This window comes from Chlamydomonas reinhardtii, chromosome 17, assembly GCF_000002595.2.
Source record: "Chlamydomonas reinhardtii strain CC-503 cw92 mt+ chromosome 17, whole genome shotgun sequence".
Classification (NCBI taxonomy): Eukaryota; Viridiplantae; Chlorophyta; class Chlorophyceae; order Chlamydomonadales; family Chlamydomonadaceae; genus Chlamydomonas; species Chlamydomonas reinhardtii.
In genome coordinates, this window is record NC_057020.1 from 3,032,905 (window position 1) to 3,060,299 (window position 27,395).

Below are 27,395 nucleotides of genomic sequence, written 5' to 3' on the forward strand. Positions count from 1 at the left end.
TTTATTTTGCTTATTTTAGTTCGCTATGCAACAGAATTAAACGAAACCCAAACGACTCACAAAACAAAAGTAAGCCTTGGAAACACTTGTGTCGTTAGGTGGTGACAGTTATGAGACTTCAACTCAAGGGCAACATTTATTTAGCATGAGGCGAAGGGAAGGAGGGGGCCGCTAAGAATGGGTTGGCAGAGCGTGCGAGAACGTCGCCAGGCCTTTGCGGAGGAGGTGGAATCGGCTTCGAGTTCTTCTCGCAAAAACGATGAGGTGGAAGAGGAAGAGCAGCAAGGCGATGGAGCAGGAGCTCGCGGCTTCAAAGCGCTCGGGCTGGCGATTGCGTTTGCGAACGCTCAAAGGCGGAGAGCCAGGGAGCGAGTGCAGAAGTCTAATGTCGCTCAGGCGGGCGCGAACGAGCTGCGAAGTGAACTGCAGCGTGCAATGTCGCCAGTGAGTCTAACATGGGACTGGTCGCGCCGAGCGGGGGGCAGTGGCGCGCAATCAGCGACCTTGCTGTGACAAACAACCTCGTCCAGTGAACTCATGGGTGGCAGCGAGGACCGGTCGCCCCAGGGACCAGCACGGGGCAACTAACCCGCACACGGGGCACCTGACACGGGGGGTGGGGGGTGGGGGGCGGCCCTGCTAGGCCGCGGTCACAAGCATGCAGCGGGACAATAATGGACTTGGAGCTCTTTTGTGTAGGATGTCGCACAGCACACCGGAGCAACTGCTAGCGGCCCCCCTCGCGTGTCACGTGCAGGAAAAGGAGGACGAGTACGCGCCGCGCTCACTGTTCTGCTTGACCTTGCACAATCCGTTGCGGAAGTTGGCGATCCAAATTACGGCACACCGCTACTACGAGTGGTTCACGTTGGTAAGTGGGAAGCGGCTTAGGTCCAGCTGGGTGACGGGCTGACGGCTCATGTGGAGGGGTCGCACGGTGGCACACCGTGGCATCATGCACGCAGTTTGCAGCTCCTGCGGGAATGCACAAGGCACCACAAGGCCGCAACGACCTAAGACGGACGGATGAATCCTTGGGGTGCCACGGGATGACCAGAAGTGTGTAGGATGGGTTTGTGGGGCGCGCCAGGCGGCGAGCGGGCCGCAATGGAGGGCGCGGTGCGGCGCCGATGGCGCTTGCCCGGCAACAGCCCGTGCAATACCGTAGCAGCGCAGTCGTTGCAAGCCTGAAAGCCGAGGGCTGCAGAACGTGCACGGCTGGTTCCGCGGAGACAGCAGCTGCGGGCGTGGAGAGTGGGGAGTCGGCAAGATGCAGTCATGGGGCCTTGGGGAGCGCATCAGCCAAGCATCCGGCAGCGCCCAACGGCCACGCGCACATGGCACGGCGCGGGCGCCCCGACACCAGCACCGGGTCACGGCACCCGTCAGCGGCGACACCAACGGGCGCCACGTCGCCCGCAATCCGAAGCGATGAAACACTTCCTCCTGTCACCGTTGACACCGTCCGGCGCCCGATGCACGCAGGGGTTGATTGTGTGCTCCTGCACAACGCTGGCGATGGACTCGACGCGGCAGGACTTCTCCCTGACGTCGCTGGGGAAGTCGCTACAGGACCTGGAGTATGCGTGGGCCGGGCTCATGTGCGCGGAGATCCTCATGCGCATCGTGGCGCGCGGCCTCATCCTGCCCCGCTCGGCCTTCCTGCGCTCGGGTGGGCCCCGGCAGAGTGACGGGCGCAGTGGGCTGGCGGGCTACTTGCCAGCCCTGGGGGCCGGCGCGTACCGGCGTAGGCATCCTGACCAGGGGCCTGACATGCAGCGGGGGGATGAAATCGGGGAGTGGGTGGAAGGAGTGGGGTGGTGGCAGCCGCGCATGCGCGGAAGTCGCAGCGGCGTTTGGGGCGCGCAGGTCGCTGCAGCGTAGCTGGAGTCCAAACTTGGGGTACGGGGCAGGGTGGGCTCCCGCTGCTCCCAAGCCGCCTACTCACGCCTCCTTGATCTACGCCAACCGAATGTTGTTGCAGGCTGGGGCCTCCTAGACGTGGTGGTGGTGGCGCTGGGCTTCCTGAACCTCATGCCCGGCGCCAACAACTACTCGGCGGTGCGGGCGTTCCGCGTGCTGCGGCCGCTGCGCGCCGTGTCGCGTGTGCCCAAACTCAAGGTGCGAAATCGAGTGAACAACACGGCGCACCCGAGAGGGAGAAGCTGCACGTGATGTGGCCTTCACATGGAGGCTGCAGCACGGCCAGCCCCCAGTAGAGCACGAACGCCTCACTGCGACACACGCAATCCGGTCATGTGTACCGCATGTGTGCCTCGCCGCCGTTGGCCCGGCCGCAGGTGCTGGTGGTGACGCTGCTGACGGCGCTGCCCATGCTGCTGCACGTGGTCATCTTGTGCACAATTGTGTACTTCGCGTTCGGCATCGTGGGTGTGGAGGTGTTCATGGGCACTTACCGCTACCGGTGAGGCCGGGGCGACATTGGGGAGGGGTGGGCCGGGCAGGGGGGGGAGTGTTGGCATGCTGGCTGGCTGCCTGTCGTGCAGACTGGGTGGGTGGCTGACTGCCGGACGGCTACGGCTGGGAAGATGCAGAGGGTGGAGGGAGGCTGGGGCAACTGGCACGCCCGCACGTCGAGTGGAGGCGGCGAGGCACCCAGCAAGCCAGCCCGCGGTACTGAAGCACGGCCGCTCCTTGCTGTGCTCCCTACCGCAGTTGCGGCGTGCCGGACATGAGCGGCGCCTACACGGGGACGTTGGATGGCCAGGCAGCGCTGTTCAACGTGACCTACTTCGTGTCGGATGAGGAGTCGTCGTACGCGTGCCGTGGGCCCAAGCTGAATGGTGGGTGGCATCAGCCGCATGACCCGCTGGCGCTGCCACCGTATGCACGTCGCCGTGCTGCTGCTGCCTACCGGGACTCTATGCCAACCTCGATGTGCTGCGGGTGATTCGCTAGGTGCCAAACTCACAAACAACTTCCCGTGTGCGCGCCCCATTGCATTCTACCGTGCATCGCTTACTTTCCCGCAGACCCGGGGTGGCTGGTGCTGCCGGGTTCCACGCCCAACACCAGCCTCACCGTGGCGAGCGTGTTCGACACGGCGCAGGGGCGGCAGTGCGCGCCGGGGCTGTACTGCGTGCCCGACATGAACCCCTCCTTCGGCTTCATCAGCTTCGACCACATCCTGTACGCCTGGCTGACCATCTTCCAGATCATCAGCATGGTGGGCCCCACATGCGGCCTGGGCTGGGCTGGGCTGGGCTGGGCTGGGCTGGGCTACTGGGCTGGGCGGCAGGGCTACTGGGCTGCTGTTGTTTTGGCGGCACTCGGAGCCGCGCAGTGATGTTGGCTACACCGCTGTGCCCGCTGGCTGGCATGGGCGCCGCCGTGACCGTGGCCCCGCACATGTCCCTGCCCCGCGCTGCCCCGCGCTGTAGGAGGGCTGGACGGACATCATGTACATGGGCCAGGACGCGGTGGACTACTGGGTGTGGCCCTACTTCGTCAGCATGATCGTGCTGGGGTGAGGCCGGGGGGAAGGGGAGGAGAGGCGCAGAACTGTGGAAGGGTTGGCCATGGTGGGGCTGACGGGGAGGGGCGGGGTTGAGGTGACCAGCGCAGCTAGCCCTCTCGGCCGCTGTGGGCACCTACCTGGGCACCTACCTACTGCCTCGGCTACTGCCTACCGGCGCATGAGCTGCATTCAACAAAGCTAACCCCACTTGCCCCTTTGCCCATGTCCCAACCGCAGCTCGCTGTTCATGATGAACCTGGCGCTGGTGGTGCTGTACGTGCAGTTCACCAAGTCGGAGGCGGCGGTGCGCAACCAGCTGGAGGCGGACCGGCTGGGGCCGGACGCCTCGGCGCACGACGGCTCCACCAGCAGCGGCTCGGACGAGGAGGACGAGCTGGAGCGCATGCACCGCCAGGTGGAGGAGGACGAGCTCAAGGTGGGGCGGGCGGGCGGGCGGGCGGGCGGGCGGGCTGGGGGCTTGCAAAGAAGTAGAGAAGTGTAGCGAAGTACACAGCAGGCGGGGGGCTTTAAGCCCGAGCTCAACGAATAAGGTCCGGCGGGAAAGCGGGGATCGCGGGCAGCACACTCATACATACGCACGCATACACACATGTCAGTGTGAGAGCTATACATGTTGCCAATACGGTGTGCAGGTCGGGGCTACATACCATATGCACATTTAAATACACACAGAGACACGTTTCCCTTTTAGCACACCGATACGCAAAGCAACATGCAACATCTTCAGTTGCCTGGACATGGCGAATGCGTACCTTGGTCCCGCTGTGGGTGTTTCACATTTCTTTGTTGCCGTGCTCTGCTGTCTCGCAGAAGCAGCAGCAAGAGGGGGAGGAGCAGATACAAGGCTCGGCGGTGCTAAAGCACATGTACGAAGGCGCTGCGGAGCATGCGAGCGAGACCATGCACCGCCTGCAGCGCTTGGCGCACGACATGGCTCGCAGCCAGTGGCTGCACAACCTGACCGTGGTGTGCATCCTCATCAACACGCTCACCATGTGCATCAACTGGTGAGGGCACGGGCCTGTGCGTTCGTCTGCGTGCTGCAGCGGGTCCAAAGCAAAGGCAGGGACCCGCAGACAGGGCGGGGTGACCGTTCGGGCCACGGCGTCGCCGGCATGTAATTCTGTATTGAAGTTTGGGCTTGGGCCTGAAGCGCGGCAACTGCTGGCCTGTCGTGTCGGCCTCAGGTACGGCATTCCACACACACTGGAGAATGCACTGAGCCTGGTCAACGCAGTGCTGACGCTGTACTTCGCGTTGGAGATCATCATCAAGGTCACCGGCATCGGGTGGCGCAGGTGCGTGTGTGCGCTTGCGCGTGGGGGTAGGCATGTGCGCGTGCGCGCGTGTGTGGGCATTGGCGCAGGCCTTAGCAACGGGGGGCAAGCGGGACCCATCGATTGCATGACCCAGCGGCCACGTTGACGTTGCGTGTTGCGCGCCGCACTTCGACAAGGCGCTCAAACCACTTCATCATTCCACGTATGCGGCTCGGCCCACAGGTTCTTCCGCGATGGCATGAACACGTTTGAGCTGTTCGTGGTGATTGCGTCCATCATTGAGGTGAGAGCAGCGACACGCACATGCAGAGGAGCTCGGCTTTCTCTGCCACTGCCCACATCGCACCCGGCGGAAAGTGTACCAGACCACCAGCCGTACCGGTATCTCAGGGCTTGCATCTTCGGGGAGCGGCAAGCCCTGGCTTAACTGCGCCCGCCGCGACCTGAGCGCACAAACCTACGGCGCCTGTCCCATGCACCTGACGCCCACTTGCGCATGTGCTCCCTCGCATGCACCCCCTCCAACCCGCGCAGGTCATTGCGGATCTGGTGCCCTCCATCTCGGGCGTGGGGCCCCTGTCCGTGCTGCGCACGCTGCGCCTGCTGCGTCTGATGCGCCTCATCACGCGCTTTCCCGAGCTGCGCCGCGTCATCCACACGCTGTTCAAGAGCGTGCTGTCGGTGGCGTGGATGTCGCTACTGACGCTGCTGTTCCTGGTGATCGCGGCATTGCTGGGCATGCAGGTGGGTGGCGCGGGCGCCGTTCTGCCGCACTGATTGGGGGTCTGTGCGCGGCACGAGTGTCCAGGGTGTCCGGCGTGGGCCTTGTGAAATGGTTGCACCGACACGCCGCTGCACCTCACCTCACCTCACCTCATCTCCGCGACTCCGCCTGACCTCTTCACTAACGACACGCCCCTGACCTGATTCACCTCCCTCTCCACACACACCCCACCAGATCTTCGGCTATAAGTTCATGTTCTGTGACTATGTCCCCGGCGCCGCCCCCATCTGCCCGCTGGGCCAGCGCGTGTGGGGCCAGTGCCCCAACCACTTCTATTGCTACGTACCCTGCCAGCCTGCCGAGACCGGCACTTGGCTCCAAGTGAACGGCAGCCGCTTTTTCGACAACGCCTACTGCCAGCGCTTCTGCAGCGACGGCAGCTACACGGGCGACGGCCGGCCGCTGAACGCGAGTGTGCCGGCGGGCGTGGAGTGCGAGTACGTGGCGGCGGTGGGGCAGTCGGACATCTCGCCCAGCACCTTTGACAACTTTGGCGTCAGCCTGCTCACCGTGTTCCAACTGCTCACGGGCGAGAACTGGAACAACGTCATGTGAGTTTGGCGTCCGTGTATGCGCACGCGGGCGCGATGCGGGTCCGAACACGAGCTCCATGGGGCGGACGGGCGCGGGCGATTGGCTGGGCGAGTCCGGTACCAGCGAGTCGCCCTGCCATGATTATATGCTCGATTTTGTGATACATCAATTCTTCCGTGTCCCCGCCTGCCCTCTGCCATCTCCAGGTACGACGGCATGCGTACGATGGGTGCGGCCACCGCGCTGTACTTCATCTTCGTGATCGTGGTGGGCAATTACGTCGTGCTCAACCTCTTCATCGCCATTCTTCTGGAGAACTTCGCGGCCAACATGGGCGACGGCGTCCAGGAGGTGGACAGCGACGACGAGGACTGGGGCGCGGTGGGGCGCACCGCCTCCTTCGTGAAGGAGGAGGCGCGCGCCGACCGGCTGTGGTACACCACCATGTTTGGCAACCACAGGATTGCGCCGGAGCCGGTGGCGGCGAGCGAACGCAGCATGCACGGCGGCAAGAACTACCACGCGCGGGAGTACCAGCAGCAGGTGCGCCTTGCCAGTTGTTACGCGTTGCTGTCGAGACGCCGCATCAACAAGCGGACGGCGCGTTGTTGCGGGTTGTGAGCGTGCTATGGAACAACGTTGGCATACCTGACGCTGGTGCCGTGCCTCTCAAGTCTGCAACTCAAGTACGCCTGAACGGTACCGTGCTCAACTTGCCGCAGGTCGAGAAGGCCAAGCAGGCGGCGTCGGGTGACGCGGAGGCGGACGCGAGCGCCGAGGCCTATTTCCAGAAGCAGCTGGCGCGCACCGACACAGAGCTGGAACAGCGGCTGAACCAGGAGGTGCGTGTGTGGCGCGGGTGGTTTGGTGGTCGGGTGGTTGGGCGGTTGGGTGGCTGGGTGTCAGGAGGTTGGGTGGTCGGGGCAGCTGCGGCGGTGCGGAGCAGGCCTGAGCCAGTCGTGACTGTGTCCTGTCCTGACCGACATTTGGTCACCACTTGCACTGACCTTGCCTTGTTGCATTTGTGTGCGAGCGCCTTGCTTCTGCCTTTCCTCCCGAAACCTCGGACTGGCTCTGGCAAACACGCTTGCCGTGGCCTTAACAACCGTGCGCCCCCATGCGTACCGCTGCTCCAAACCCCTTACCCCACAACCACAGGAATTCATGAAGGGCCAGTCACTGTTCCTGTTCGGGCCCGACAGCAAGTTCAGGTGGAAGTGCCTGCGCATAGTGACTTGGAAATGGTTTGACATGATGATCCTCACGCTGATTGGGATCTCATCCATCTGCCTCGCCATTGACTCGCCGGCTCTTGAAGAGGAGCATCCGGAGGTCACCAACGTGAGTTGAGGCTTGGCCGTGCCGCGTGGCGTTCCCCACAGTCCTTCCTTCACCTCGCCTTGAGCTTGCCCTGCTGACATTAGTGCGAGGCTGATGCAGCATCCCACACACAATGCGGTATCACTTGACGATGCTTCTGTCTGCAACCGCCGCCGCTGCTGCACAACCCAACAGGTCCTGCGATACATGGACCTAGTGTTCTCGAGTGTGTTCATCATCGAGGCCATCCTCAAGATCATTTCGCTCGGCTTCTTGTTCAACGGCAAGACCTCCTACTTGCGCGACTGGTGGAACGTGCTGGACTTTCTGATTGTGGCCTCCTCCATCGCCATGATCGTCATCCAAGCCGTGAGTGCCGCTGGGGCTGTCAGTCGCACCATCTGCAAATTGACACCGCATGCCCACACTCACCTAAGCCATGTCAATAAGTGACTTGCGTTTCACCCCATTTTTGGTACTGATGGCCTTGCGCGGTTCTGCCGCTGCCACGCACACACGATTTCAACGCTCGCAGACGTCGGCCAACGGGCAGAACCTGCAGATGCTCCGCGCGCTGCGCACGCTGCGTGTGCTGCGCCCCCTGCGCGTGGCCTCCACCAGCGAGCAGCTGCGTGTTGTCATCATGGCGTTGTTCTCCTCGCTCAAGTCGCTGCTGTACGTGGGCGTGGTGTGCGCGCTCTTCTACCTGCTGTTCGGCATCCTGGGTGAGTGCGGAGCGGGTGGTGTAGGGTGCGGCGGGGCTGGGACGGGATAGCCCTGCGTCGGGTTGAAGCACCTGGGCGAGTACCGTGTCGTGGACGCGGGAGGCACTGTCGCAGCGAAGCGAAGCGAAGCGAAGTAGCAGTCTCACCAGGGAATGGGCGCCCATGATAACACCGGGACTCACACTGCGACAGGCGTGAACCTGCTCAAGGGCGAGCTGCGCTACTGCACCGACGCCATGGACGACTCCCAGCCGCTGCTGGACGCCTTCAACGTGATGCCCGTCGGCAACTACATCAACAAGACCTGGTGCGATGCGGGGCTGCACGAGGTCAGCACGTCCTGGTACCACTCGCAGCTGAACGTCAGCTTCCCGGCGCCCGCGCTGTTGAGCACGGAGTGGCTCAACCCCGTGTTCCCCAACTTCGACCACCTGGGGCTCTCCGTGCTCACGCTGTTCGGCGTGGCTACCACGGAGCTGTGGGTGAGTGTTCGGGATTCGGTGCTGGCACCGTCCGAGCTGCCGCATGAGTAGTTGGGGCGGGGTGACCAGCTAAGCAACCGGGGACTAGTGATTGGACAAGGGCCCCGCCCTCTGGCACGACCGATTTGTCACCACCTGCGCAGACACGCCTGCCGTATCGCACCCATCCTACACGCCTGCCCACGTCCCACACGCCTGCCCATGTCCCACACGCGTGCCCACACACGCGCGCCTGCCCAGGTCAACACCATGAACTCGGCCATGGCTGCCGTGGACCCGGAGCAGCAGCCGCGTGTGGACTACAACCCCGCCATGTCGCTCTACTTCGTGGCCTTCCTGGTGGTGGGCAGCTTCCTGGTGCTCAACCTGCTGGTGGCGGTGAGTGTGCTGCTGGTCGGCGGGGGGGGGGCTGCGGAAGGGGCTGTGGCGATGGGGATTGTGTGGCGGTGGGGGCTGTGCAGGGGTGGGGCCTGGCTGGTACCAGGTGTTTGGGGCGCTGGTGTCAGGGCGCCGTGGGGCTTCAGCGGGCGTATGCCGTCCTACTGCTGGGTTTGGCCCGGGTCTGACCGTTGGTCCCCCGTCCTGCGCACCCGGACCTTCGGCCCCTCCCGCAGATCACCATTGAGAAGTTCAGCGAGCTGCAGAGCCGCCACCTGGGCTACAACCTGTTCCTCACGCCGCAGCAGCAGCAGTGGGTGGACGTGCAGCGCGTGCTGGGCGACACGCACCCCGAGCGCGTGCTGAGCCTGATGCCCAACCTGCCCAAGTGGCGGCAGCGCGTGTTCGAGCTGGTCGCCAGCCGCCCCTTCATGCTCGTAATGCACATGATCGTGCTCCTCAACATCATTTTCATGACGCTCACGCATGCAGGCAAGTCAGAAGTGCTAGCTAGCTAACTAGCTGGCTCGATGGCTTGTGTGGTGCAGCGCCGGGTGGTGATTTGCCGTGGAAACCGAGCTGGGTGGTGGAACACATTGCACATAGACGCCGCGGCCCTGCCGCTGCTTCCCTGTGCTACTCCCGGCGTTTAAAATTGCCAACTCAGTTTCTGCAAAACCCTTAAATTGAGCCACCTGTTCCCCACCTCACGCCCCGGCCGCCTGCAGACATGGGCGAGGACTGGGAGGAGATGAAGTTCTGGGCCGACGTCACTTTCACCATCCTGTTTGCGACCGAGGCTACGCTTCAGATCATCGGCCTGGGCTTCCGGCAATACTTCACAGACTCCTGGTTTCAGCTACTATTCATGATTGTACTCATGTCCATCTGCTTCATAACGCTGGACGCGGTGGGCATCGGCAGCTACGCGCTGGCGTCGCTGCTGCGCGTGCTGCGCGTGACGCGCTTCCTGCGCATTATAACCGCCGTGGAGGGACTGAACCAGTTGGTGCGCACGCTGTGGCTGGCGCTGCCCGCCATCGGCAACGTCGGCAGCGTCATGCTGCTCTTCTTCTTGTGAGTAGATTCGCGTGTCGCGACTTGCTCGTATGAATTGGCCTCTTTGGTGAGGGTTGTGGTGTGTGTCTGTAAGGTGGGAAGGGCAGAGGGGAGCGTACCTGGTGCCTCTCGTGCATTGCTGACTAAGCTTTGCCGCCGTGTCCCCACTGCGCCGTCCTGTCATTCGCTGTCTGCAGCATCTGGGCAGTGCTGGGTATGAACCTGTTCGCGGGCATCAAACGTGGGCAGTACCTGACCCGGCAAAACAACTTCGACAAGTGGCCCAACAGCATGATGGCGCTGTTTCGTCAGATCACAGGCAAGTCGCCGCAACGCCCTCGCTTCCTGCCCCCCGACCCCTACTCCTTACTTCATGCTTGTGGCATCTGTCGCCCTTGCCTGTTAAACCCATGTTGGTGCGCGTGCGGTTGCTGGCACCCATGCAGGCGAGAGCTGGGACGGCGTGATGAGTGACTGCATGGTGACCTTGGACTGCATGCTTCTCACGACCAACGTGACCCTGGCCGCCACCAATGAGACGTTGCTGGCGGGCAGCTGGTTTGACATGAACGCCGACGTGAGTTGCAGCAGAGCCGGGTGACGTATGGGGCAGCTGTCTGGCGGACAGCACTGCACGATTGAGCTAGATTTTGTGTGACCCCCGGCAGCAAGCAAGCCGGCAAGGCGGAGGTTCAGCGTGTTGTGTACAATAGCGTGTCAATATTTGCTACAATCCTTCAAAACGTTTGCCTCAAGCCCATCCAACATCCCTACTGCCCTCGGCGCGTTACAGATCCTGAACGCGATTCCCACCGAAGCCGTCGACAACCAGTGCACGCCCAATGCGTTCGTGACGGTCCTGTTTTTTGTGTCCTTCGAGCTGCTGTGCGCCTACATCATCCTCAACATTGTGGTGGCCATTATCTTGGAGGGCATGATCAACGACGAGGCCGATGAGATGCTGCCCGTGCCGCCCTCCATGACGCAGCAGTACACCGCGGTGAGGGCGTGTGTGTGAGAGTGTGGGTTAGGACAGTATAAGGGGAAGCACAAGGGTGTGTGAGAGTGTGTGCACGCGTGTATTTGAGAGCACAACAGAAGAAAACACGCGTGTGCGGGTCGCCGCGCACATCCATGCTGTAGCTGGTGTTCCGTGGGTGTGCTCGACCTACTACTTCACTCGCTCCATGCGCGGCAAGCCCCCGGTCCCACCACCAACGTGCGCATGCCTCCTGCCTGCCTGCCTGCCTGCCTGCCTGCCTGCCTGCCTGCCTGCCTGCCTGCCTGCCTGCCTGCCTGCCTGAGTGATCGCCTGCCTGCACTGCCTGCCTGCCTGCCTGCACCGCCTGCCTGCAGGTGTGGTCGGAGCTGGACCCCATGGCCACCGGGTACATCCGGGCGCAGGACCTGCCCATACTCATCATGGAGCTGGAGCCGCCGCTGGGCAACCGCGGCTGCGCCAGCATGCGCGCCGGCGCGCAGGACATCATCATGACCACCGACATACCCAACCGCAAAAACAAGTTCCACTTCATGGAGGTGCGCCGGGCGTGCAGGTCGCGTGTGCCGCCGGGGTCGGGCCGCAGCCATGGCCCATGTGGCCGATCACACATCACGCCGTGCGCCTACCTGGCCACGACTGCCGCAGCGTACACGCTTATGTCCCCAGCTCTCAGCTCCCCATCCGCATTCTCATCCTCCCTCCCTTGCTGTCGTGTGTTGTCATGTTGCTGTGAAGGTGCTTCACGCGCTGGCCGGCCGCATCGCTGGCGCCGAGCTGCCTGACATGACGGAGGACAAGACCTACGCCCGCCTAGCCCGGCACCTGCCCAAGGAGCCGCCGCACCCCATCTACAACGCCGCGCACTTCCACGCGGCCATGTACGTGGCGGCGTCAATCAAGGGCTTCCTGGTGAGTGCGTGCGCTGTAGCAGGCACCCGGTCAGGGCTGTGTTACCCGGGGGCCTGGCGCTGCAAGCCACACATTTAGTCACTGAACCGCCCCACACGCGGCCCTATCGTATGTCCTAAGTACGCTCGCTTCCTTGTATGCCGTGCCTATCCTCCTTCCAATTGTGGCTATGTGTGTCAGGAAGCACGAGATAGGGTAAAATCAGGTTATATGACATGCAATGCTTGAGCGGTGTGACTATGTGTGTGTGCGCGTGTGCATGTGTGTGGCCGCAGTACCGATACGAGCACCGGGAAGACCTGGCCGAGTTCTATGCGCAGCTGGACGAGCTGGAGGCGGAGGAGGTCTTCCACCGGCGCTTCACAGGCACCGGCAGCGGCCGCGGCACCGGCAGCGGCAGCGGCGAGGGGCCAGCCAGCTACCCAGCTGCCAAGCCCCCGCACCAGTCCCTGTCGGGCGAGCTGCAGGCGCCGCGCCGCGCGTCCATCCCGGATGTGACCAACGGCGCCGCCGTCACGGCGTCCGACCTGTTGGGCGGCGTCGGCGGCAACGACGTCATGAGCAGTGGGGAGCCGACCATCAAGCCGCAGAACTTCCTCCAGGCGACCCTGGCACGCCTGGGTGTGGGGGCGAGAACAAAGAAGCCACTGCCGACGCAGCACAGCGACGGCACGCCGCCCGAGCAGCAGGCGCAGCGGCCGGACAGCGGTGGCAAGCACAAGGCGCAGCGCGAGAGCCGCGAGCGGGAGCGGGAGCGGGAGCGGGAGCGGGAGCGGGAGCGGGAGCGCGAGCGCGAGCGCGAGCGCAACCGTGACGGCGGCGGCGGCACCGGCGGGGAGCGCAGCGGCGGCAACAGCCGGCGCGCGTTCGGCCTCGGCGGACTGGTGATGGGGTCCGACCACGAGGCGCACCTGGTCGGCAGCGGCCCCAGCGTGGGCGCCAGCCTCAGCCTGACCAGTGTGGCGCACCTGGAGGCGGCGCTGCAGCGCGCCGGCAGCAACCACCAGGAGGCCCTGGCCAAAGTGCTCAAGCGTGGCGAGGGCGTCGCCAGGCCGATGAGCGCGCTGGGCCGCGGCCTAATGAACGGTGGCGGCGGCGCTGGCGCCGCAAACGGTGGCGGCCGTGCGGTGGGGCGGCTGGCGCCGGCGCCGGAGGGGGTGGCGGCAGAGCCGTCTGGCGGCGTTCAGCCCTGGCAGACGACCTCAGTCCACAGCTTGCACCCGGTTAAGTCAGTATCTGTGACCTGCATTCGCAGTGGAGGCGGTGACGGTGGTGTTGACAGTGAGCCAACCACGCCACGGCGCTCGCAGCCGGTGGCGGAAGGCGCGCACCCAGCGGCGCCGGGCGCCGCAGCCCCGCAGGCGCCGCTGGCGTCGGTGTCCAGTAGCAGCAGCGGCGCCGCTGACGGCTGTGACCCCCTCGAGGGAATGATGCGGGAAGATTCGACGTCCGCCTCGGGCGTTGCAGGACTGGCGCCGGTGTCGGCGCTGACGCCGCGCGCGTTACTTGGTGGTGGTGGTGGGGGCGGCGGGGATTGGCCTGGCAGTGCCATCCGGGCGGGCTCAGGCAGCAGCCCACACGCGGGCGCCGGCGGGATGAGGTCGCGGCCTGTGAGCGGCCTCACGCCGCCGCCTGCAGCGGTGCTGTCGCCGGCTGCAGCAGCAGTGGCGCCGGCGGCGGCAGTCGTGCCCGGCGCGGCGGTCAAGGCGAGCGCGCTGCTGCCGCAGGTGGTCTCGGTGCGAGCCAGCAGCGACTATGGCGGCCCACAGTCGGGCCCTCCACCGCAGTAAGAGCGACATTTGAGGGGCGCTCATGGGCAGCGGTGTCGAGGCCCGGCCCCTGCCTCGTTTGACTGGGTATCTTACTATCTTGACTTGGGCGCACCCGTCATATGCCGCCTTGCAAGAAAGGCGCGGGGTGTTAGCTGCTGCAGGCGGGCCCTGGAGCGGCTCTGTAGACTTGACGTTGTAGGACGTGACCGGTCAAAGCGTTAGACGAAGACTTGTACATTGGGGAGAGCGGGGAGAGCAATGTGCCGGGCACAGATCTTAAGGCGTGCACTTCGGGGCTGAAACGGCTCGCGTTGAGAGGACTGGCTGGATTGCAGGTCACGCAGGCGGGGGTGAGTGATAGACGCATGCGGAGGAGAGTGGCTAGCAGCGTTAGGGCTGGGTGCATGTTGCCCGTGTCGGCGCGGTGTCATTGCCTACCGGCCGTTACGCGCGTGTGCTGAGTACTGTTTCATCAGGGCGTGCATGTGCTGGCTAGGTTACTGCTGTGCCGACATACAAGAGAACTGAACTGTCATTATTCATCCCTGTTCCTGTCATGCGTTCACCACTAATTGCCATAGACTTGTTGCGCATGAAGGGAGGTGTCTGACGTGTAGCTCGCAAATTCTTGATTCCCTTCATCAATGGGGCTTAATGGGGCAGGCATTGTCGCCAAGCGCCAACCTAGAACAGCCGCAGCATGCGGATGCATGCGAAGTGTAAACCCAGGTTGAGCTTGTCCTCCCCAGCCGTCCGGCCTAGGTCCGTGATGTGAGGATAGGTTGATCCCATCTTAGCGCTAGCCCTCTTACACCGTCCTGAGTGGCCGTCTGTCCTAGGCGCAAACTCAACACATTGCTTCGGCGTGTGGGGACGCGGCGTTGGCGAGAGCCACGGATGGCCCCAATACCGCGGGGGCTTGTCGCACCCGTGGAGGGCACTGTAAATCTCGAGGTGCATCCGCCTTGAACCCAGATGAACCCGACGAGTCCACAGTTGCGACGCATGAAACCGCGCCCGTAAGCTGCACCGCCCGCCCATCGCCTAAAACTCAGCTTGCCGGACCAGACCTTTGCCAGGGGCTCCCCGATGCATGTTACTCCTATGTGCAGCCGCTTCTGGCTATCAACCGCCGCCACACACCCTGTTCAAAGCCGCCGCCCACATCATGTCACGCCGGCGTCTTAGTCATAGATAATATGTCTCGGTGTGGTGCCTGTACACTCACACAACAAGTGTGAAATCATTGGTACTTCCCGCTCCGTGCAGCCCCTTCCTATTAAGCCACTTCCTGTTTCCGTGGAGCCATTGGCACCGCTCGCCATTTGGCATCACTCGGAACCGAAAGTCCAATGCGGCACCACGCAGGGGACCGGCTCGGTCTCATCGTACAAGTAACCACTGGCTCGCCGTCAACCTAGCAGGTCAAGCATCACGTACAGCACCATGACTAACCCCCAAAGGATCAAGCACTAGCGCAACAGCTAAAACGGCATGAGGTATGCAGCTGCACATCGCTCTCAGGCGTCGCAGCCACCGGCACCGCTGCTCTTTGCGTTTTGCAGCCCAAGCGCCGCCGCGGCGGCCGCCACCACGGCTGCGTCGGAGCGCCCCGAGCGCGTCAGCGCCGACGGCGACTTGCCCAACAGCTCCGCCCGCCCGCTGCCACCCAAGCCGCCAGGGCCGCTCCCCCCGCTACCCGACCGCGATGAGTTGCCACCGCCGCTCGCCCCGCTCCTGTGCGCCATGGGGCTTCTTAGCAGCATTCCCATCTGTGGGCTGGGCCCCGTGGACGGCCCCGACGAAGGCCCCGCATCCCCGCCCGCGCCGCCGGCCGCCGCCTCCTCCAACAGCTGCCCGCTGCTCCCACTGCCCGCCATCTGCAGCGGCGCCGGCCGCCGGCCGCCGCCGGCCGCCGCCGCCGCCGTGGGCGAGCCACTGGGCTCCAGGCCGTTGACGCTGACGCGCCCCGTGCCCCCCAGCCGCTCCACACTGCCGCCCGCCAGCCGATCCGCACTGCCACTGGCGCTCACGCGGCCACCGCCTTGGCTGCTGCGCCGCGTGACGCCCGCGGCCTCGGCTCCGGAGGCCGAGGGCCGCGTCTGCAGCCTCCTGCCCGAGGTGGAGGTCTGGCCGGAGCTGCTGCTGCTGCGGCCGCGCGCCAGCTCGCTGGGCGGCGGCGGCGGCACCACCACGCCGCCCCGCGCCAGCAGCTCCAGAATGTCGTGGCGGCCCTTGTGATAGTAGCGCAGCGAGGACCAGTCCTGTGTGTAAAGCGGGTGGGTGGGCGGCAGGGCGGGCGGGAAGCGGCGGCGGGGTCAGCGCCGGCCCAGGAACTCACACGAAGACATCAACGCCGGCAAGTGGGGTGCAGGAGAGGGTGGCAGCATGCAACCGGGCAGCTACTCAGCACGTACCGCAACTGACACGGTCAGTCGGCCACCCCACCCCACTAACGCACTGCACCGCAGCCGCGCTGCCCCCACACGCACCAGTCCGGGTATGTGCGGCGAGGCGCCGGCGTCCAGCAGCAGCCGCACCAGCTCAGTGTGGCCCCGGCTCACAGCCATCTGCAGCGGCAGCGCGCCGGCCTGCGGGGGGGATTCATGAGAAATGAACATGTGAAGGCCAGGAACAGTAGGAGGGAGGGAGGGTCCCAGGACTGACTGTTCAGAAGACGGCGACGTGCAAACGGCGTGGGTGGGGCCAGGACGTGGAAGCGGGTGTGACGCAGCACACAACAAGTCACCCGTCGCCAGCGAGCGCCAGCCGCATGACACGCCCTGTGAGCTGCAGCGCCGCCTCCTCGGCCGCCCCTTCCGGGCCTTGCCCGCCCCCCCCCCCTTGATGCGGTGCCCACTGCGGGTGCTGGCTGCGTACCGTGTTGGACTGGTTGGGGTCGGCGCCCGCCGTCAGCAGGGTGGCCACCAGTGCGGGGTTGCCGCCGTCCACCGCCGCCGTCAGGATGGTGTCCTCCTGCGTGGCCGTGTGTGCGCGTGTGTGTGTGCGTGTGGGGCAGCGGGGGTTCGTTGGCAGAGTCCCAGCCCTGATGCGCTCGCATGGTGGCACACGAAGGCCCGGCCCTCCCCAAGCTGACTGTCCCCCACAAAGTCATTCACCCGCGGACACAAACAAACTCTCAGGCGCACGCGCGCAACACACACACACATACACACACACACACCTCGAAGAAGGGGGCGTTGGGTGTGGCGCCGGCGTCCAACAGCGCCTGGATCAGTTCCAGGTTGCCGTCGCCCGAGGCAAACGCGCCAATGGCAGCAACCTACAGAAATGGGACAGAGGCCGAGCGGGGCGAGGGCCAGGAGGTGGTGGGTTCGAGGGGAAGCGCACGAGCCCGTGTGGCGAGAGCCGGGTCACCACAGCGCCGGGCCACCAAAGGGCACAGGCGGTGCATGCCGCCAGCTTCGCATCCTGTCTGTCCTGTGAGCCCCCCCCCGCGGCCAGTGTCAGCGAGGGCACGTACCAGTGGCGACACGCCCACAAGCGTTGTCGCGTTCGGGTCCGTCCCTGCAGGCAAGGCGACAGAGGTACGCAATACGAAGCAGTCAGCGCCAAATCTGCATGTATGTTTGTATGCCTCGCAGATACGGTAGTAAGGCGCTGCGGCATGTCGGGCACGGCGCATGGGCCATGGACGTGTGTACACTGCGGGTGCTGCCCCGAGGGGCTGGCCCCCACACGCCGCTGCCGCCGCGACGCCCACACGGCACGGCACGGCCGCCGCCACCCCTCTGCGGCCGCCGCTGCCCCCGCGCCCAGCGGCGGCACTCCACCTGCGGCGCGCCTGCCGCTGCCGCCCGACGGGGCGTTGCCACTGCCGCCCGCCGGCCCAGAAGCACTGTCGCCGCCGCCCGCGCCCGGCCCCGCGGCGCCGTACTGCGGCGCCCAGTTGGGGATGGCGCCGCCCGACAGACTGCGCCGCTTTTTGGAGGGCCCGGAAAACAGCAGGCTGCGAGCGGAGCTGCAGCCCGGCCCGGCGGGGCAGCCTGGCAGTAGCAATTGCGGCAGCAGCAGCCGCCGGCGAGTAGGCCGAGGGCGCGACAGCGTAGGCGCATGAGGGAGCGGCAGGACGGCGGCGAGGACGCACAGAGAGAGGTATTCACGACACGCGGGCTGCGGTAGACCGCCTGGTTGCGGTTCTGGGTCCGACGCATACCCACAGCCCCGTTTTCCCTCCAGGGGCGTGCGAAACCCCTCCCCCTGGGCCTCTCCGGCGCCTGGCCTACCCTGCCCTCTTGCTGAGGCGCTCCCCGCCCCTCCCCCCCTGCCCCCCTGCCCGCCTGCGCACCTGCCGCCAGCAGCAGCTTGACGCACTCGGCGGAGCCCTTGAGCGCCGCCAGGATGAGTGGCGTGGCGCCCTCCTGCGCAATTGTGAGGTAGTGGGGTGAGAGGGAGGAGTCGAGTGGCGTAGTTGGGGGGAGGGGGCTCCCAGGAATGACGGAACTCACGAGAGTGAATGGAAAAGGGGGGCACTTGGAAGGTCGTGGAGCAATTTACGGTGCAGATGTGGATTGGGGTCAAACAGCACCGTACGTGCGTGCCCACCCCCACCCTCCTGGGGCTCCTACACACGGAGCCCCCCGCCCACCCCTCCCTCGCACCTTGTCCACCAGGTTGGGCCGCGCCCCGCTGTCCAGCAGCACCTGCAGTGCCCGGTGCCGCCCCTCGCGCGCCGCCACCTCCAGGGCCGTGTGGCCGTGCTGCGGAGAGGGGGCGGGCCGGGGGGGGGGGGTGTTAAGACCGACCCAAATTAGACGAAAACAAGCAGAGCACAGGCAGAGAGGGGGGGTGAGCTTCATGATTAGTTGGGAAGAAGCGAAGTTGGAGGGGGAGGAGGGGCAACAAGACATGACTAGCGACTAGGCAGGGAGAGGTCTGGTCATTGCATAGCACCCACGCAAAACAAACTCTCCTCCTTCTTCTGCCCCCCCTCCTCACCGCCGGCTCCGCCGCGCTGATGTTGGCCCTGTGCTCCAGCAGCAGCCGCACCAGCGCCGCGCACTCGACCTGACCCGCCTCGTCGGCCGACCAGGGGTGCGTCAGCACCGCCGTCAGCGGCGTCAGCTCCACCTGCGGCACACACACACACACACACACACACACACACACACAGCAGCAGGCACGCAGGCAGAGCGGTAAGCACAGTGATGGATTAGTAGAGCGGCAGGCACAAGGCAGTGCAAACACGCATACCGTACACGCCAAACACTGCCAGTTGCCAACTGCAGTGGCGTGGCAGGAGGGCAGTGCGCCAAGGGACCTGGACCGAGCGCCACCGCTACCTACAAGCCCCCGGGCCCCGACCGCGTCCATCCCGTGCAGGCTACAGCCCCAGCTGCTGCTACCGCTTCACCGTGTCATCCGTACAAACCCCGCAGCCGGCACCCCCCTGCCCCGCCCCTTGCTCATTGGACCGGGGCACATACCGCCCAGTGGGCTGGCTGGGTCTTGGTCTAGTTGGATTCAGAGTTCCCATTGGGCTGGTGTTTACAATGCCCCCATCTCCACATGAACGGCTACCCCCCCTTTTGCCTTTGGTTCGGTTTAGTTTGTCTTTGGTTCGGTGTACTTTGGGCTGATGTCGTGGGCTGGTATCTACAACCCACACACAAACACGCACCTTGCCGCTGCTGCCCTCCTCCACCAGCCAGGTGACGTTTGGGTCGGCGCCGCGCGCCAGCAGCAGCTGCGCGGTGGCGGCGGCGCCGCGGCTGCAGGCGGCGGCCAGCGGCGTGAAGCGGCCGCCCACAGCGCGGGAGTCGGGCCGCGGGGACTGCGAGGCAAGGGGGGTGGCACGAGGGCAGGGCGGATGGGGCGCGAAGAGGCAAGGGAAGGGGCAGGGGCAGGGAAGAGTGCACGCACGTCACGTGGGAGGCCCAGCCAACTGCAACTACGGTACATGTGGTGGGGGCGTGAAGGGGTGGGGTGTGTGGGCGCGCCTCCAGCCGCACGTGCCTGCAGCCCGTCGCCATTTCCCCACCTCTCCTACCCTGACACCCCGCCTATCCCTCTCCCACGCCTCCTCCTGCCCCTCCTCCTGCTCTCACCCCGCTGTCGTGCTCCTCCAGCTCCGCCCCCGCCGCCAGCACCAGCTCCACACACTGCCGGCTGCCGCTGTAGGCCGCCTGAACCAGCGGGGAGGGGCTTGCCTGCGACGTGGGGTTTGCAAGGATGTGTGTAAAAGCGGTACAGGATGCACTGAAGACTGGGGGGGGGGTAGCCATCCATGGGATGGTGTGTATCAAATAAGAAGTGAAGTGCCGACGTCCAGAGGTACAGCGGGCACACGCGACGCATTCCATACCGTTGTTTCGCCAGCGGCAGGCTGCTGGCTCCCCCGTGTTTCCGTGGCGGCTAACGCTAAAAACTAAGTTCCTATTGAAAGCAAGTAGTCTGGAGTAGTAGTGGTGATAAGTAAGGCTCGGGGGGGAGCACACCGGTGCACACACATTCCATGCCCCTGAGCAGACATCACATTTGAGCACCCTCACACAAAAGTTGCGGTACACACAACGCAAGGGGCATGCGGCGCTCGCCACTGCAGCCACGGCCAAGCACGGTACAGCCACCCACGGCCGACGCGCGCTGACGTCCCTAACCCCTGTCCCACAGGTAGATCCCCAAAACCCGCACGAACCCTAACTGCTGTGCCCCGAGTGCCAGCACGAGCCAGACAGCACGGCACCACCTGGACCCGCCAGCGCCCCCTCAGCCGCCCTCCCAGCCGCCCCTCAACCCCCCCCCTCTCAGCCTCCGCCTCCGCCGCCCACCTGCCCCTTGGGCCGGAGCTGTGCCCCCGCCGCCAGCAGCAGCTCCACTGCCTCCGTGCGGCCGCCGCGGCAGGCGCACCACACAGCCGTCTGGCCCGCCTGGGCGAGGCACACACACACACACACACACGGAATTGTTCCGTTTGTTTTTGTTTAACACACACACACACACACACACACACGGCGAGGCGAGGAAGTGTTCTTTGTGATCCCAAACAAGGGCTGCATAAGGCGCGGGGGCGAGGTCAGCGGGAAGGGTAACAGCCGCACTGCGCCGACGCCCGCATCACAAGCAGTCTAGCATTACCGTACGCATACAGCACGTTTCATTGTACAACACACGGCAGTCAGTAGTCCGTCCTCGGCCTGTTAAGGCACGCGCGCAGGTGCCTCACCGAGTTGGCCTGGTTGGGGTCCGCTCCCGCCGCCAGCAGCAGTCGCGCCACGTCCACTGCGCCCTCACCGCACGCGGCCATCAGCGGCGAGGACTCCTGCGGGGGGCAAACACACACGCGCCATTGGACATGTGCTCTTTACCCACATGCGCACATGCGGCGCCAGGTGGAGGGGCTCCTGTCATGGCCGGTAGAACGGTTGTGCGTGCACTCCTGGCATAAACCGACACCCACCAGCCGCCGTAACGCTGGAAATTGCTCCTGCCATCGCAACTACCAGTTCATCCTCCGTCCTGCCTCCAGATCTCGAGACGTCCAAGCCCCCAACCCCCACACTAGTCGCCGGCGTCACTCGCCCTGCTGCTCCACGACGCCTCGGCCCCGTCCGACCCTAGCAACTAACGCCTCCCCCCCCACACACATACACAAACACACACGCACCATGGCCAGGAACTCCCCGGGCGGCACCATGACGCCCGCCGCCGCGCCCGCCCCCAGCAGCAGCTCCGTCAGGGCCGCGGACCGGTTCAGCACCGCGCCCATCAGCGCCACCCAGCCGTCCTGCGGGGGGTTACATTCATGATTATTCAAGAAGTGAAGACGTAGCCGGGGGGGGGGGGTTACGGTACATTCATGATTAATTTAGAGGTGAAGGCGTAGCCAGGTACAGTAATATAGCAGACGCGTTGTTACCGATGTCCGTGGGGGCGGGTTTGCGGGGGCGTGCAGGTGTGTGTGAAGGCGATGTGGGGCGGTGCACAGGCGGTGTGGGATTGAGATGTGGTTGTGGCTAGGTGCCAAGGTGGCCGCGGCAAGTCGCGCTCGGTGTTGAGGATATAGACAGAAAGCGCACGTGTGGCACAGGCGCGCCGATACGGTACCGGTCTGTTCCCCTCCCAACATCCCCACGGCTGTGCGCCGCGCGCTCACCCGCCGCTGTGCGTTGACGGCAGCTCCGGCGTCCAGCAGCGCGCGCACCATGTCCGTCAGGCCGTCCGTGGCGGCCATGGCCAGGGGCGTGTTGCCGGACTGCATACAAGCAGGCGGATTATATATACATGATTGATTGAGAAGTGACGGCGTAGTGGTGGTGGGGCTACTTGAATAATCGTAAAAGAAATGGGGTGAGGAGGGGTGTTGGGTGAGGGTCAGGCGGGGTGGTACGGGTGGTGAAGGGCATTAAGGGACAGGGCAGCACAGCTGGCAGCGCACACCGTTGCCACACCGCGACACGACGGCACGTGCCGCTCCCCCTTCTGCGGGCGCCTCCCTCCCTTGCTCCCTCCCTCCCTCCCTCCCTCCCTCCCTTCCTCCCTCCCTCCCTCCCTCCCTGCCTGCCTGCCTCCCTCACCGTGTCCGCCAGGTTGGGGTTGGCCCCCGCCTCCAGCAGCACCCGCAGCAGCCCCAGGTGCGCGTTCTCCACAGCGATCAGCAGAGGCGTCACGCCATTCTGCGCGGTGCGCCGGTCAAGGGTCAGATGCAATTTTGATGGCGGTTGGAAGCTACTGCAGGTGCTAGCAATGGCTATTTGCGGTGCGTGGAACGCGGCGGGTGCGACGGGCAGGCGTAGCAATATATGTGCAACGGGGAAAAAGAGTGGCAGTGGGGCCCTCGCAATCGCCGACGCGCCGCGCTCAATGCCCTCCACCGCCGCGCCCTGACCGGCTCCCGCCCCACCTTGGAGCCCTGCGTGTTGGGGTCGGCGCCGCCCTTGAGCAGCACACGCACAATGTCCAGGTACACCTGCGGCGGCGGAGGGGGCGACACGGAAGGGGATGCAGGGAGGGGCACGTGAGGAGGCGGGCGATGCAGGGAGGGCCCATCTCCGAGTGCTCAGGGACTGGCAGACATACCCAAGACCACACCCACACACCCACAAACCCGAACACATGCCCTCCACCTCACACACCTGTGTGCCGCCGCCGCGATGTGTGGATGACTGCCCACTGCCCGCAGCGCCGCCGCTGACCGACTTGCTGAGCAGCGCCCCTGGATCGGCTGCTGCCGCCGCCGCCGCCGCCGCTGCCGCGGCAGCGCCTAGTGTCGAGGAGGAGCCGCCGGTGCTGCGGCTGAGGCTGTAGGAGTAGCCGCGGCCCAAGGACTCATCACACTTGCACGCCACCGTCAGGATTGGCGCGTTGTACTCCTGTGCGGGTGGCGGTGGTGGGTGTGCGAGTGAGGGTTCGGGTGCGGGTTTGGGTGCGGGTGTGGGTTTGGGTGCGGGTGTGGGTGCGGGTATGGGAGCGGGTGTGCAATTTGAGGTTCCAGCCATGACTGGTTAGGCGGTGGCTGGGCGGGGGTTGGCAGGAATGGCAGGTGGGGGCTGTGCGGTCGGCGGGACGGGGTCTCGTGCAGGCGGACGCGGCATGCAGATATGCTCAGCCAGCGAAGACATGTCTGTGCCCATGTATGTTGGCTCCTCTCCCCCGCCCTGGCTGCCCTCCGCTTGGCCCATGCATGTTGGCTCCTCTGCCCCGCCCTGGCTCCCCTCCGCTTGGCCTTCTGCTCCACATCCCACCCGTCACCCGCCATCCTTCACCCGCCACTACCGCCCCGATGCATTGCTCACGTTGGGGTTGAACCAGCGCGCGTCCACCGCCGCGCCCCGCGCCAGCAGCAGCTGCACCAGCTCCAGGTTGCCCAGGTTCACCGCCATGGCGAACGCCGACTTGCCGTTGAACTACACGTGAAAGGGAGGGGGCGGGGCAGGGGGCGTTGGGCATTTGGGGGGTCGCAAGGTTGAAGCATTGGGAACAGGATACAAGCAGGAGGCGTTTTGGTTGGGGAGGAGGAAAGCGGTGGGCAGGGGTGGTGCAGGGGGCAGAGCAGGGGCGGGCCGGTTTGCCAGTTGTTGCCGTGTGCAAGCGTGGCGTGTTGCCGGCTGCCTTGAAGCAGGCAGCCCCGGGCGGCTCACCTCGTTCTTGGCCTCCACGTCAGCGCCGCCGTCGATCAGCATCTCCACCATCTCGCAGCTGGACAGCCGCACAGCGGTCATCAGCGGAGTCAGGCCCTCCTGGAAGCGCGAGTATGTGACAGTGTGTAGGGGGTTACTTTCATGAGTGCTAGGAAGTGAAGTTCTAGAAGGGGAGTTGTAGTGAGGAGGGCGCTGTGACGGCGACGTGCAGGTGGGGAGGCGGCACAGCGCCAAACTAGGCCATCTTCTTTACCCCAACGCCCCGCTTACACACACACGCCTCCCTATTCCACAACCCAAATCCTGGGTTCTGAGTCGCGTGTGTTTGGGATTGCTTGCCACTAATCCCCACGCACGCCCCGCCCCCGCACCTTTGACGGCGTGTCGGGGTTGGCCTTGGCTCCTAGCAGCGCCCGCACCAGGCCGGTCTGGCTGCGGGCCACGGCGTTGTGCAGCAGCGTCTCGCCCTTGGCCTGAGGGGATCGGGGGTGGGTGGGTGGGTGGGGAGGAGATAGGCGGTAACGGGGACGGCGGGAAAGGGGACGGTTGGTGCGAATCAAGGGGTCGTGTTTAGGCTGCATGCCCCGCATCTGACGCCTTGCTGTGACCGCGGGCAAACCCAAGCCGTCGTGTTTGAACTGCATGCCCCTCATCTGACGCCTTGTCACGTCAATGCCGTGCGCCCGCCCTCTTCCCCCTCGCCCCCACACGCCCCCACACGCCCCGCCGCCCTCCTGCCTGCCCCCCCGCTCACCACGTCCACCACCAGGTCGGGACTGGCGCCCGCCGCCAGCAGCGCCTCCACCACCTGCGCAGCAGCAGGACACAGCCACACGCCGTGCACACACACCTGCTGGCGCACATGCATGCACAAGACGAGAACGGGAACGAGGCCCGCCCATGCGTGTGGTACTGTAGTTACACGCACCCTCCACGCACTCTCGTTCTGCTACGGCTTGATTCGCGCATACACACAAGCGCACACACCTGCAGATATTGCTCCGCCGTGGGTTTGGGTTCGCATACTTTGGCAGCCACAGCCGTCAGAGGCGTCACAGGGCCCTGGGAAGTGAGGGCGGCGAGGGGGGGGGTGGAGGAGGGCGTGGGTGGGCGGAGTCACAACCATGTGCGTGAGAGGCGCGAGAGATGACAAGCTGGTGGGACTGCGGCGGGAGGAGCCGGCGCCGTGCACCGTATCGGTGAGGGGGGTGTTGCACGTCGTGCCCTCGTGCGCTGCCTCATCCCCGCCGCACTTTGGCCCCTCATGCCCACCCCACCCCATCATGGCTTGCCACGGCAGGCCTGCTGGCTCTGTACGGACTAGTGCCCCCGTTGGCCCTCCCAACTACACTACAGACACCACCCACTACCTCCCGCCTCCCGTCCCCCGTCCCCCGCCCCCCTCATCCCTCCTCCCGCCCGCTCCCGCCCTCCTCCTCCCGCCCTCACGTGTGGCCCGCCCCACTGTATGTCGGCCATGGCGCGCCGCCCCAGCAGCAGCGCCACCAGGTCCATGTTGGCGAACACCGCGGCCAGCAGCAGCGGGCCGGAGCCCGTGGCCTGGAGGCGGCAGGCAGCAGGGGTTACATTCATGATTAATAAAGAAGTGGGAGGCGAGAAGGGAGATAGGCAGGAAGAATTGCGCACTAGACCTCCTAGCTTGCTTTCCACTTTCCATTTCGACGTATGACGGGGCTGGTGCAAACAACCCCCTTCCACCGTCGACGCACACACACGCTCCGGCGTCTTCTTTGACTGGCCCCGTTCCGTTGTCGTCGCTCTCAAACACGCCCTGCCACGCCCCCGCCCTACCGTGTTGATCAGCTCGGTGCGCGCCCCCTCCTCCAGCAGCAGCGCCACCACCTCGATGCTGCCCTTGCGCACGGCCGCCATGAGCGGCGTGGAGCCGTCCTGGGGGGCGAGCGGGACGCGAGCGTGTGTGTGTCAGCGTGTGTGTGAGGCTGTGAGCGTGTGTGTACACGTCTCTTGATGATGATGAGGAGTCGGAGTGGTGCGAAGGGCCGGCGGGCAGCGGGGAGGTGGGCACGCACGGCCATGCAAGACGCCCACGCTGGCGCAAGTCGGCATGTCGGCATGCGCCGTGTGTGTGCCCGCGCAGGGACCTAATCCCTGGCCCCAGCTGCCGCGCATGCGGCCGCTATGGTCCGCTGGGTCCGCTGCTGGTGCGTCCGTTTGACCGGTGCGGGCGGCGGACACCACACGTGTGCGCGCTGCCGTACGTCAGCACGCATCTCAAATACAGGAGCTACCGTATGCAGGTTCGTGCACTCACCACAGTCACCCACACGCCGCACCCAGCGCCGCACCCGCACGCCTCACGCCAGGGCAGTCCCACCCACGCGAGCCGACCTCCTCTCCGCAATCAAACCCCTTTCCCGCCCCCACGCCCACGCGTCCAACCCCTCCCCACCCCACACAATGCCGCAGCGCTTGCAAGAGCGCACGGGTTCCCGCTCCCGTCCCCAACCCCGACATCTGACACCCGCTCCTCCTGCAACTCCTGCATCCTCCAGCCCCCGACCCCACCTTTGCAAATGTGTTGACCAGCGCCCCCGCCTCCAGCAGCGTACGCACCAGCTGCACCTGCCCGTGCAGCACTGCCCAGTGCAGCGCGGAGCGGCCCGCGTCCTGCGCGCGGCGGATGGACGTACACACGACACACACACACACACACACACACACACACACACACACACACACACACACACACACACACACACACACACACACACACACACACACACACACACACACACACACGGCCATGTGTACGTGTAATGTTTGTGAGAAGGGGGCCGGGGGCATCCCATATGTGCATGATGTCACGCGCGGTGGCGGGGCACGCGGGGTGTCGGACTGGGGTGGGGGCCGCTGTTGCGGCGTGTCGGCACCACCCACACCGTCAACCCCCCTGAACGCCACGCCCCTGCGTGCAGGGGATTGACGATGCTACCCCTGCACGCAGGTTAACATACGGCACATATAGGCCCTGCACCCATGCAAGAGCCTGCGGTCATGACCCGGCCCCGAAAACCCTGGCGGCCTCACCGCGTCCATGATGTTGGGCGTCGTCTCCTCATACAGGAGCTCAAAAATGCTATCGAGGAGACGAGGATCCTCATGACCAGCACAATACTCCTTCACGAGGCCGATCAACCTCAACTGCATGCCAGAACGCGTCGAAGTCAGGCTTGCATTTACGACTGCATTCATGAGGGTATTGAACTGACCTCATTCTCGGTCGTGGCCCTCTTTACCGTATCCCAGGTAATGTCAAGAGCCTTGCTAGATGTAGACCCGAGTCGCGAGTTTCCAGAAACTGCGCCAATGTTGCGAGCGCCCCGAACCGCGCTTTGACTCATCCTTCCTGACGTGCGATTGTTGTATTGTTATGGTGTCATTCTCGTCTATTGAATAGCTTCCCTATCTCGTTGATTTCGGCTAAGGGTGTCGCCGCTAGCACAGTGAAGCTGACATGCATGGCCAGTACTTATTCTATTCTTGGGGAACGGGGCGGTTGCAGGCATGG

At 65.0% G+C, this 27,395-nt stretch overlaps 2 protein-coding genes across 3 annotated transcripts; one reads left to right on the plus strand and one right to left on the minus strand.

The window, feature by feature from the left end:
* Window positions 1-41: 41 nt before the first annotated feature.
* CHLRE_17g720600v5 (uncharacterized protein) lies at window positions 42-14,483 on the plus strand. The gene is made up of 29 exons (XM_043072252.1): window positions 42-444; window positions 758-871; window positions 1,486-1,672; window positions 1,985-2,121; window positions 2,301-2,425; window positions 2,677-2,804; window positions 2,994-3,187; window positions 3,402-3,487; window positions 3,716-3,914; window positions 4,310-4,506; window positions 4,687-4,797; window positions 5,002-5,062; window positions 5,314-5,523; window positions 5,738-6,114; window positions 6,304-6,640; window positions 6,820-6,939; window positions 7,256-7,438; window positions 7,613-7,786; window positions 7,953-8,142; window positions 8,335-8,624; window positions 8,865-9,002; window positions 9,239-9,494; window positions 9,731-10,079; window positions 10,259-10,380; window positions 10,508-10,638; window positions 10,855-11,061; window positions 11,418-11,600; window positions 11,800-11,973; window positions 12,249-14,483. Exons 1-29 carry the CDS (start codon window positions 178-180, stop codon window positions 13,761-13,763), a joined length of 6,762 nt encoding a protein of 2,253 aa, XP_042914711.1. The 5' UTR covers window positions 42-177; the 3' UTR covers window positions 13,764-14,483.
* A 12-nt stretch (window positions 14,484-14,495) lies between these two features.
* CHLRE_17g720700v5 (uncharacterized protein) lies at window positions 14,496-27,361 on the minus strand. 2 transcript variants are annotated; one of them, XM_043072253.1, is made up of 28 exons: window positions 27,097-27,361; window positions 26,915-27,028; window positions 26,393-26,494; window positions 25,658-25,756; window positions 25,295-25,405; window positions 24,833-24,907; window positions 24,600-24,653; window positions 24,217-24,318; window positions 23,846-23,944; window positions 23,501-23,611; window positions 22,841-23,077; window positions 22,609-22,674; window positions 22,283-22,381; window positions 21,862-21,960; window positions 21,373-21,492; window positions 20,932-21,027; window positions 20,537-20,635; window positions 19,814-19,915; window positions 19,387-19,539; window positions 18,705-18,836; window positions 18,368-18,466; window positions 18,055-18,127; window positions 17,540-17,752; window positions 17,230-17,273; window positions 16,930-17,028; window positions 16,626-16,721; window positions 16,238-16,336; window positions 14,496-16,009 (listed from the first exon to the last, which is right to left on the minus strand). In XM_043072253.1, exons 1-28 carry the CDS (start codon window positions 27,226-27,228, stop codon window positions 15,266-15,268), a joined length of 3,669 nt encoding a protein of 1,222 aa, XP_042914713.1. In that variant the 5' UTR covers window positions 27,229-27,361; the 3' UTR covers window positions 14,496-15,265. The 2 variants fall into 2 exon arrangements, with proteins under 2 accessions (XP_042914713.1, XP_042914712.1); XM_043072254.1 differs by lacking the exon at window positions 17,540-17,752.
* Window positions 27,362-27,395: the final 34 nt, after the last annotated feature.